This window comes from Nestor notabilis, unplaced genomic scaffold, assembly GCF_000696875.1.
Source record: "Nestor notabilis isolate BGI_N333 unplaced genomic scaffold, ASM69687v1 scaffold4357, whole genome shotgun sequence".
NCBI classification, from domain to species: domain Eukaryota; kingdom Metazoa; phylum Chordata; class Aves; order Psittaciformes; family Psittacidae; genus Nestor; species Nestor notabilis.
The window spans coordinates 24,621-35,468 of NW_009934990.1; the positions used below are offsets into that span (position 1 = coordinate 24,621).

The 10,848-nt window shown below is 53.7% G+C and overlaps 1 protein-coding gene across 1 annotated transcript in view; it reads right to left on the reverse strand.

Moving 5' to 3' along the window:
* The window catches only part of LOC104408111 (potassium voltage-gated channel subfamily C member 4-like), a 21,484-nt gene that overhangs the window by 6,186 nt on the left and 4,450 nt on the right, over positions 1-10,848 (reverse strand). The window contains 2 exon segments of the mRNA XM_010017597.1: positions 7,050-7,235; positions 8,421-9,357. Of these exon segments, the coding sequence (XP_010015899.1) occupies positions 7,050-7,235; positions 8,421-9,357 (1,123 nt within the window).

Genomic DNA, 10,848 nt, shown 5'->3' on the forward strand with positions numbered 1-10,848 from the left:
TTGGAGCAACCTGCTCTAGTGGAAGGTGTCCCTGCCCGGGGCAGGGGTTGGAGCTGGAGGAGCTTTAAGGTCCCTTCCAACAAAAAACAGTCTGGGATTGTATGAAATGAGCCAGAACTCAGGGGATTGCAGGTTTTGTTCCAGCTCAGGAATGTCACTCAAAATCAGCCCCAAACCCAACATATGCGAACAGAAACCAGCAGTACAGCAGGGAATTGGGCACTCCAACTTCATCCTCTCAAGGAGGGGGAGGACCCAGTTCAAACCCAACTTCCATCCCCACCGGATGCTCTCCCTACCACCCTGCATCCATCTCAAAAGAGGATTCATCCCCCCATCCATTTAGGCATCATTTTCTTCCAAGTGTCTCATTTCCCCACTATTTAACAAGAGTAGCACTTCCCCAACCCCTCCTGGGGACCCGTATTCCTCTCCCCACCACCACTCAGCTCTTCATGGAAGCATCTATACACCTATTTGCCAAACCTTTATCCCATCCTCCTTGTTCTCCCCACACCCAGCCCAGGGCCCTAGAGCCTCCATGGGTTGGTTTTCATGGATGCCAAAGCCACATTCAGCCCCACAACCATCCCTGAGGTTGGACAGAGAAGCAGACACAAGAAGGGAAGCAGCAAGTGTGATTTAGGCAGAAAAAGGCACAAAACAAGAGGGGAACAGCTGCTGGGCAGGGAATCGAGGTTTATTCATCTGTTGCCTCCAGAAAACTAAGGCTGCATTTAAAAACCAAAAGGAAAAGTAACCTAAAACGATAGGAACTCAGCCATTTCCAGCACAATGATCTATAATTGCGTGAGTCAACCTGTCCTCCCTGCGTCTCTACCACCCTTTAACCCAAGTGCAAACAGCCCACGGGAAGGAGGGCTCGACACCAGAGGGAATCGCATGGGTTGGCCCAGTTTATTTAGGATGAATAAGGTTTCAAGGGGAGGAGGGGAAGAAAGGAAAACACCACCTACTCCAGGGATTGTCCCAAACATATGGAGAGGAGACAAGTTCAACGGAGACGTTACACGTCCTGCAAACCAGGCAGGGGGAGCACGGCGACAGCGCTGGGCTGGATCGGATCAGAACCCGCTTCTTAGGGCTGGAGATGTCCCAGCTCAGTCTCCTGTGGGCACGGGCAGCACCGTGGAGACCTGGTGTCACTGGGGAAGGGGGGGACAGAGCGACACAACACGACAAAGCGGGATCCGGGCGGCGCTTTAGAGGATGGAGGGGACGGGAGAGCAGGGGCGCCGCAGAGGACAGGGAGAGCTGCAGTGGGACGTGAGGGGAGGCAAGCCCACCGTGGATCCTGCCACGCCATCTATGCTGCTTAGGCTCCGGGATTTTCCATAGCCTTGGTGGAGAAAACGGGACAGGTTAGAGCCGAGCAGCCTCCTTCCTATGGCTCCGGAAGTAAAGAGCACCAGGGTGAGCATGGCCCAGCCCCACACCCCAATTCAACCCCCTAAAGAACAATCAAGAAGGGGTTTGTTGAGGGCAACCAAGCTTCTGGGGATCATCCAGACCTTCCCCTCCCTTGCCCTCGGCTTCCCAAGCAGCACCAGCCAAATCCAGGACTCCAGAGTCATTGACGCTGGGAAACCAAATCGCTCCTGGGGAGCGTTGGGTTTGGTTTTCCAAATTGTTCTGAATGAGGAATGAGTCTGGGGATTTTGTGGGCTGAAGCAAATGGGGAAAAGCAGCAGAACTCAAACATGGGACTTGGAAGGAGTTATTCCCCCAGGTCTGGTTTTTAAGCCGGCTGTAGCAGCAAGCTGCTGCTGACACCTTTCTGTATGGAAAGGAGCAGGTATATGCGCTCATGGTTTTCCATGAGAAACTGCATTAAAGAGCAAATATTTCTATTGCTTTAAGCACAGGAAGCCTTCCCACACACACACCCCCCCACCCCCCAAAGCACCAGAAATTGCTCCAGCTTTTATTAAAAAGCAACAGCCAGAACAAATGCTCTCACAGGTCAAAAGCCACTTGTCTTTCTGGAAACAAACTACCTATTTGCAGTGAAAATGGGCTTTTTAGGTCTCTGCAGCAGCCCTGTTCAGATATGAGCCCCAAGAGCTGCTCTCTGGATCACTGCAGCTTGCAGGGACAGCTCTGCTGCCAAGACATGGAAAACTGAGGATGGTCCCAGCCAGGATGAGCCCAAACACTCCGTACCCTGCTGCATCCTCCCGGGATGAGCAAATCCAGCCGAGCCGTTGCCTTCCCTGCAAGCGCCAGCGAGCTCTGGAGCAAGCGTGTGTGTGGACATGGAGCAGGGAAGGAGGGAGGCGGCTCCCTGACAGCAGAAAAACAAGGTGATGGATGGCCCCTTCAGCAGCGCCAAGCTTGGAAACCGTCCCCGCATCTCCCCAGGGACTTCGTGGCACATCCTTGGGTTCTGCTTCCATGCAAAGGCACCAAGAGCGGGTGCTGGCCCGGCCAAGATGGTTTTAGGCTTGGACCGGGGATTAATGCTCACGGCATCACCCCCAGGGAGAATGCTGAGACATGAGCATTGTCTGCAAAAGGCTCCAGAGCACTGTCTCTTTAAATCTGATGTTTATCCCCTTTTAATACCTTTTCCCGAATCATTTCCCAACTGCAGCAGCTGGCAGGGATAACCCAGCCTCCGAGGAGATGCAGCTTCCTCCAGGTCCAGGGCACGGAATGCCACCTGCCTAAACCTGTTGCTGACTTCAGCAAAGCTTTTCCACTTCCCGCATGGGAAACAAGAGCAGAATCAGGCCTCAAAGAAGAGAAGAGCAATTTCCTTATTTCCTTTTTGGCATAAATCCACACAGCAAGTGAGGAGGGAAGCGAGCGCAGCACTGAGCCGGTGGGAGCCGGGGATGTTTCCCACCTACAGCAGTTGATGCAAAGACCTCCTGCTCCTCAAATAACCCCCAAAAACCTCTCTCAGACTCATCCTTCTGCAAACCTTGCTCTTTTCCCAGGAGCACGGAGGCTTCTCGAAGAGCTCATGCACTCCCCTGCCACCCTGAGCCCATGCAATGGGAAGCAATCGTGCCAAGATGCAACTGGTCCCTGAAAGCTTGGGGTTATGGATGGATCCGGCACCCAAACAACATCAGTTTGGCAGAGAGATGTTACAGGGCTTGCTGGCAATGCAAGGGCCTGCTGATGTGATTGAGCACTTTATAGGGATGCTCTTTGCCCTCTTGCTCAGATCACTGTGTTGAACAGGATGGCAATGGGCATAGGAACAGGGCCAAAGTCCTGCTGCCAGCTTTGATTAAGTCTCAAGCATCACAGTTGAGGATGGCAGTTCAGAAAGATGCTCTGTTGCCCAGGGCCCCTCTGCAAACCCGCCCCAAGCCCAACACTTCATCTTCTCCTTCAATTCATTCCTAAACCACACTGATAGGAACAGCTGGGAAGGAGCTCAGGGCTCCATCCCTCAATGCCACCAAGCTCAGGGCCAGGTGCCACCACAGAGTCAAGCAAAGCACTAGAGGGTTGTGCTGTGCTAATTGCCACCGGTGCTGTTCCTTAAGGGAGCCGGTATCCCAGTAACTCACACAGGTGCCAAGTGAGGTCACTGGGATTGCTTTATATAGGGGTTTGTTGCCAAGGAGCCATATAGAGGCATCTTCTGAGCAAGAGCAGTGGGGCAATGCCGCGCTCCCCACCAGCAAACGCTCGCACGTGCGTGCTCACATATGCTTTGAGCCAGCAGCAGATGGGGACGGGGTAACGCAAGCAGGAGCATTGCCCAGGAACGCCTGTGCTTGTTGATAACAACGGCCTGGTGCTGAGCTCTGTGTGCATGTACTCACACGTGTGTTCCTGTGCAAACGTGGGCTTGTCCTCGCTTCATTCCCCCCTCTCTAACCCAAGCATCACTCACATGAGCATCCCCGCGCTCGAGCCCACACTGCTCAAGCCACATGCTGGTCACAGCCCTGCACTAATAGCAAGCAACAGACTAGAAATCAGCTGTGGGATGCTTTGGGGTTTGACAACCAAGCCAAAAATTGCCACTTTGCCATGCTGGTGTGCAGTCAAAGGAGGTGCTGCAAGAGCTGGCCCAGAGGAGGGCAAATCCCCTTCCCTCCATGTAACCCCATTGCCTGTGGCTCTTCTTGAAATCATACAATCCCAAACTGTTTTATGTTGGAAGGGACCTTAAAGCTCCTCCAGCCCCAGCCCCTGCCACGGGCAGGGACACCTTCCACTAGAGCAGGTTGCTCCGAGCCCCTGTGTCCAACCTGGCCTTGAACACTGCCAGGGATGGGGCAGCCACAGCTTCTCTGGGCACCCTGTGCCAGCGCCTCAGCACCCTCACAGGGAAGAGCTTCTGCCCCAGAGCTCATCTCAATCTCCCCTCTGGCAGGTTAAAGGCATTCCTCTTTGTCCGCTCTGGTTTTAATCACTACCTTTTCCCTAGACCATCATAACCAATCTCAGAGGCATGGGGGATGCTGGATTCATCCTGCCTCCATAACCCTCCACCCAAGCAGAGGACAGGAGCTCATGTGCCAAGACAGACCCATCCCAATGTGTCTGGGCCCAAGCAAGGCACGTTTTGGGGAACTGCTGAGCGGGCCATGAGTGTTGAAGGGAGATAAAGGGTCTGGATAGGTCCCCAGCAGCAAGGGAGCAAGGAAGCAGCAATAGGGACAAGAAACACATGCCACGTGGCAATCCACTGCAAGCCAGCTCTATCTTCTCCAGGGACCATGTCCAGGGGCTGGTGGGCAGGAGTAGCTCTTTTCTTTGAGCTCCTCTAATGAGACCAACCGCTGGAATTGGGTTTGAACCATGATGGATGCTGAGATCTGCAGCATACTCCTGAACTAGCTCCAGCTCCTGATTTCCACAGCTTGTACAGACATCAGTACCTGTCCCAAGCTCTGACAGATGGCCATCAGCAAGTTGGGCTCAGAACCAAGCTCATCTCAATTTGCAGAGCTGCCAACATCCCAGTACCAGAACAAACAGCCTCAGCAGGAGATAAATCAGGATGAGGGAAGAGGCACTCCCGCAGCTCCTGGTAGCTGGGCACAGGAGGCTGCTTTTCCCCTCTCATCACCTCTGGTCACCACTAACCCTGACCACGCTGGAGCATCTCACCAGGAAATACATCAGCCCTGAGCTCCCATGGAAGCATCGCACCAGTCCATCCCCAACAGCCCAAGCATCCCAAGCAACAAACCTTTGAGGGCCTCCAAAGCACCAACACACAAGCCAACAGACCTTGGTGTGCAGCTCAGGCACAGCACATCATCTCTTCTCCTCCCTGGTCCCAGATACTGAGGTTCCCTCTTCCCAAAAGGTCTCATGCATCACTCAAGCCACTCTGGACACCAGATCCACCTTTCTCCAGGTGAAAGACCATTTCAGCAAGGTGGGGGTAAGTGACCCATGTCAACATCTGGTTTTAATGATGACACTTCCAGGAAAGACATCAGAACAAATAAAGAAAGATCACCAAAGTGCCCTTTTGAATAGCTGTTGCTGTCACCATACAAGGAGAACCACCTCCTGGTCTCCTGCAACCAAGGAATGTGATTTGGGAGCCCAGCAGAAGCAGCACTGGATCCTCAGCTCTTAGATCTACTCTAAGTATCCTGACTTCAGTAGGACCAAGCTCAAATGCTTCAGTTGAAGGGATGCCTGACTCGAGCATTTTGTAAGGATGAAGATCAGCACTAAGCTTTCATCCTCCTCCTTCATCCCTTCCAGTTCAGTATCCCCCCAAGATTGGAGCAGGACCAGAGCCCCCTCACCCCTTCGCATTAGCAGGCATTAAGAAAAGAGATGAACTGCACAGGAAAAGACACATACAGGAAAAACACAAGGCATTTCAAGCCAATATTTGTCTAACACTCTTCTGCCCAAAGATGAGCAAAGCTTTGCATTTATTCCCTCTTCCTAAGGAGGAGGTTGATCAGGAATGCAAAAGGGAATCTTTGATTTCCCAGGAGGAAGCAGCCAATTTGCTTCTACTAATGTAATAACTGTGGTTGCCCCCAAACTCATCTCGCCTTTAGCAGGGCCACAGCAACAAACCCTTGAGGGCCTCCAAAACACCAGCACCACGAGCCAACAGAGATGCTGCACATCATCTTTTCTCCTCCCTGGTCCCAGCTCCCATGCTCCCCATTCCCTGTGAGATCCTGGGATGTTTGTACCAAGCAGGTAGAGATAGGTCTTTATCCCACCCTGGACACACAAGAAAAACTACAGAACTGAAGAAGTGAGCCCTGTCTTCAGAATTATCCCAGCAATCGAGGGTGCAGTTGGATCTTGTGGGTGAACTGGATTTACCCTCCCAGGGGCTGGGGTGCAGGCCCAGGGCACACCCACTGGTGGCGCAGATAAAGCTGGAGGACGGTGTGAAGGCATCAGGGTGAAGAGGAGTGTTGCTTTGTCACGGGAAGGAGAGTTTTGTGTTTTCCTGACTCATCTCCCCCACAGCTTCCCATTGAAAACCTCAACACTCAACTCTCACTTTCCAAACCCAGAGGAGACAGCCCTGCTGGCAGCCCGGTGCTTTTGGCAAGGCAGCACTGACACATCGCAGCTCCCTACACTCGAACCCACCAGAAGACATCAGAGGGGAAAAAGAAGGGAAAAGCCTGTGAATTCTTTTCCCTGCTGAAAACCTTTTGACCACCTTCAGTCACAACCTCACCACAACCCCAGGGGAGATGTCCCCCTCACACCACCCTGAGACGGGTGATTGAAGCCCAGGGAGAAGAGCTGGAAGGACAGGAGAAGCTGGAGCACTGGAGAGCAAAGGGACAGAGCTGTCCCCAAGGAGGACACTGCAGCCAGGATAGGGGTCACAGACCCCAAATGGTGTCAAGAGGGGAGGAGAACTTGGGAGAGCAGAAATCAAAAGTATAGAGCTAGCACAGAGAGACATGGTGGACGGAGATGAAGCAGATGGAGAGGCAGGAGGATAAGTGGATTTGGGGAGCAGAGAACAACAGCCAGGCAGGCAGATGGACATGAACCACTGTCTTGGGTCAAGGCAACAAACCTCCACCTCACTCCTCCCACATCAGCCATACCTTTCTGGATGCCTCCATCCGCCGCACAGGAGAAGTCACCTGTGGCCAGCAGGAAGCACGTGGAGGATTTCTTGTTCTTATCCCGGGTGCTGGAGCGCCGCATGGGCCGCTTCTCCTCATCGGTGGGCGACAGCGGCTGCTCCTCATCCGACAGCACCACGTTGGCCTCCCCATTCTGCTTAGAGTCTGCAAGAAGGTGGCAGAGACCCATCAGCAGTCGACAAACCCACAGGATGAGGTGCTTGGGGTGGATGGAAGGGTTTGCTTAGACCACGCGAGGAAGCAGAAGACCACTTTGCAGGTGGCCCAAAGCAACACCCCCAAATTCAGGTCCCCATCCCAGCCTGGACATGCTAACTTAGAGCGACCAGGGGAGCAGGACCACACTAGATCCTAACACAAGCAACAAAGAGCAGCTTTTACTCCTGCTGAGGGTTATATACCCTGCAAAGCCAAGCAGAGAAGAAACACCCATAGTCTTTGAGATCCACTGACCTCTTTGGTGGGAATTAGCTCTCCAAAACTCCCACAGCTGAAATAAGGGCTGCTCAGGTTAGTGGTGAAGTGTTAATTGACAGCATCTGACTCTGTGGTTCGTTAGCTGAGAGGATGTGATGCCAGATGAGGGTCTGGCCTGAGCTCCTGGTGGGGTGAAGGGATGGGGTTGACCTGCTCCTCCAGAGCAGGACACTGCCAGGGCTCCTGGGGCATGGGATGTGTAGGCATGTGGAAAAGGGAGCTTTATAAAGGAAAACTGCTATAGGGCATTTGGAGCTCCTTGTGTCCTCACACGTGAAGGACCATCACTGTTAAACACATGCGGCCAGATGTGCAGCTGCTCAGGGCTGACCTCAGGGAAGGGATGCTTCATCTACTAGAAGATGAATGGGGAGGTGGGGTCAAGTCCCAGGGAATATCCATGGATTTATCCATTTTGGTGAAGCTTGTCCTGATTTATGGCGGGAGGAAGCAAAACAAATTCTACCCCAAGGGCATTACCAGGCTAAGATGGGAATCGGGCGAATGGCTTCTGTCAGTGTGATGAAGAGATGGGCTGGGTAGGGACACCTTGAATCACACCATGGTGACTTCATCTATGCCATCAGGAAAGCAGGATTTGGCCTTTACCCCCCTGCCTGGATGGTGATCTTAATCTGCAGCATCCTGGTCCACCAACACAGCACCCAATACCCGGACACCCAAAGGCTCCAGCCCTTTCTGCACCAAGATCTCACCAACCCAAGACCTAGGGGCTGTATCCAGCAGCAGGGCAGCTTCCAGGGACTCTGGGATACAGGGAACCAAAGACAGTGCCTTGGGGGCTCCTCCTGGAGGTCTCCCCCTCCCTCTGCCCCACTTTGGGGGTCTCACCTGACCGTTTCCTCTCAGTTGCCCCCTCCTCTACTGCCAAGGGGCAAGTGTCGCTCTGGGTGCTGTTCCGGGGGGAGTTCTCCTCAGACTTGCAGTAGGTTGGGGAGTCCAGTGGGGCTGGACGGGGTATATGCTTTTTCTTCTTCTTTGGCAGCTTCTGCTTGGCCATGGCCAATGAATAGTACATCCCAAAGTTATTGACAATGACAGGCACGGGCATGGCGATGGTGAGCACCCCGGCCAACGCGCAGAGAGCCCCCACCACCATGCCCGACCAGGTCTTGGGGTACATGTCGCCGTAGCCCAGGGTAGTCATGGTCACCACAGCCCACCAGAACCCAATGGGGATGTTCTTAAAGTGAGTGTGGTCGCTCCCACGGGGGTCAGACGTCTTGGCTCCAATCCGCTCAGCGTAGTAGATCATTGTGGCAAAAATCAAGACCCCCAAGGCAAGGAAGATGATGAGGAGCAGGAATTCATTGGTGCTGGCCCGAAGCGTATGACCCAGCACCCGGAGACCCACAAAGTGTCGTGTCAGCTTGAAGATCCGGAGGATCCGGACGAAACGGACCACCCGTAGGAAGCCCAGTACGTCCCGGGCAGCTTTGGAGGACAGGCCACTGAGACCAACCTCCAGGTAGAAGGGCAAGATGGCCACAAAGTCAATGATGTTGAGCAGGTTTTTAACGAAGAGAAGCTTATCTGGACAGCAGATGATGCGAACCAGGAACTCGAGGGTGAACCACAGGACACAGACCCCTTCGATGTAGGTGAGGATGGGCTCCGTCTCCACTTTATGCGTCAGCAGGATGGTCGTGGTGTTACCAACCACGAGGGTCTCAGTCACGTTGACGTCGATGTTGAAGGCCTCATGCGTCTCCAGGCAGAAGGTTGTGATGGAGACCAGGATGAAGAAAAGCGAGGCAAAAGCAACTACCTGCAGTAGTAGAAATCACATGGGCCATTAGGTGATTTGGGCCAACCCCTCCTGACTTGGGTCTCTTTGGAGGAGAGCAGCAATTATGAACCACCGTGACAACTTTGGGGCAGCCTGAGACACACTTCTGGTGTCGCCAACCTTTGGTCCATCTCTTCTAATCCCAGCTAGTGAATAGCAATAATAGGGATGGGAGAAGTCCTCAGTCAGTAAAAACAAGTGCGCCAGCCTCAAAACACCCCCAGAGCTAAGCTGCTGCCACCCACTTCCCCAAGACCGAGGATGGAGAATGAGGAGGGTTCCCCTGGACCTGTCCCATCAGTTGACAACAAACCTCAGTGTCCGGGGCCATCAGTCCAGAATCTTTCTCCAAGTGTTACAATAGGTGCAAAGGGAGATGTGCTGGGCTGCAGATGTGGCTGGAGATGTACCAGAAATGACAGTTATGGGGATGAAGGGGTACCTGCAGCACACGGGTTTGGAGCAAGCCTCCACTGGGAGCACACATTAAAAGGGGACTTTGAGAGGACTAAGTCAAAGATCTTTCCCCCACATTCACCCCAATGCCCCCAGATGAGATGTTCACACCATTCACAACTGTGAGGTTTAGGGTCTGGATGTATCAGAGACGTTCCTTTGTCCCCTCCCTGCACCCTAAGAGTCAGTGGTAGATGATGTGCCCACCAGTGTTCCCAGCACTGAGAGGTCAGGACAAGGACGAGAGGACAGGCAGAGATCAGCATCCTGCTGATGCCTCGACCTGGTGTCACCCAGATGCTCCCACTTCTCCCCTCTGCCCGACCAGTGAGACCAGTTGGACTGGATGGAGATGTCCATCCACCTTGTCCCTGCTTTGCCTTGGGTGGGAGTGAGGAGGGGCCAGCAACACACGATGGAAACCTCAGGCTGTGTCAGAAAGAAACCACTTTGTCGTGCCCCCATCAATCCTGCTCAGCCCTCCCTGACAGGATGAGCTCATGATGAGTCCATTACCCATCTGCTTCCAAAAGCCCTCGAGGATAAGCCTCTGAGAAGAAAAGCTCTACTTCTACCTTCCTCCAGCACAAAAGCACGGCAGGCTTGGCTTCCCAGGAGCAGATCCCACTACAGCACTACAGCTGCTCACACACCCAAGCAGGATGTGACTTTGTGCTGTTGAAGCCACCCGGCAGGCTACGTTCTGCAGGCAGCGGCACCGAGACACAGCCCAGGTCCTCGGCTGGAGTGAATCAGCAGCAGAGACAGCCTGAGTCACGCTTGAGAAAAACCCAGCCCTGGCCACCAGCACCAATGTGCCGGCAGCCCTGAGCCTGCTGGGAGCATCCTTGAGGGGTGTCCCCAAGGGCAAACCCATGTGGGTGCAGCACAGAAAGCTTCAGACCTCCAAAGGTTTCCGCAGCCCAGAAACCAACCGTATCCTGGGCTGCATCCGCAGAGCAGGAGCAGCAGGATGAAGGAGGTGATCCTGCCCCTCTACTGTGCTCTGGGGCC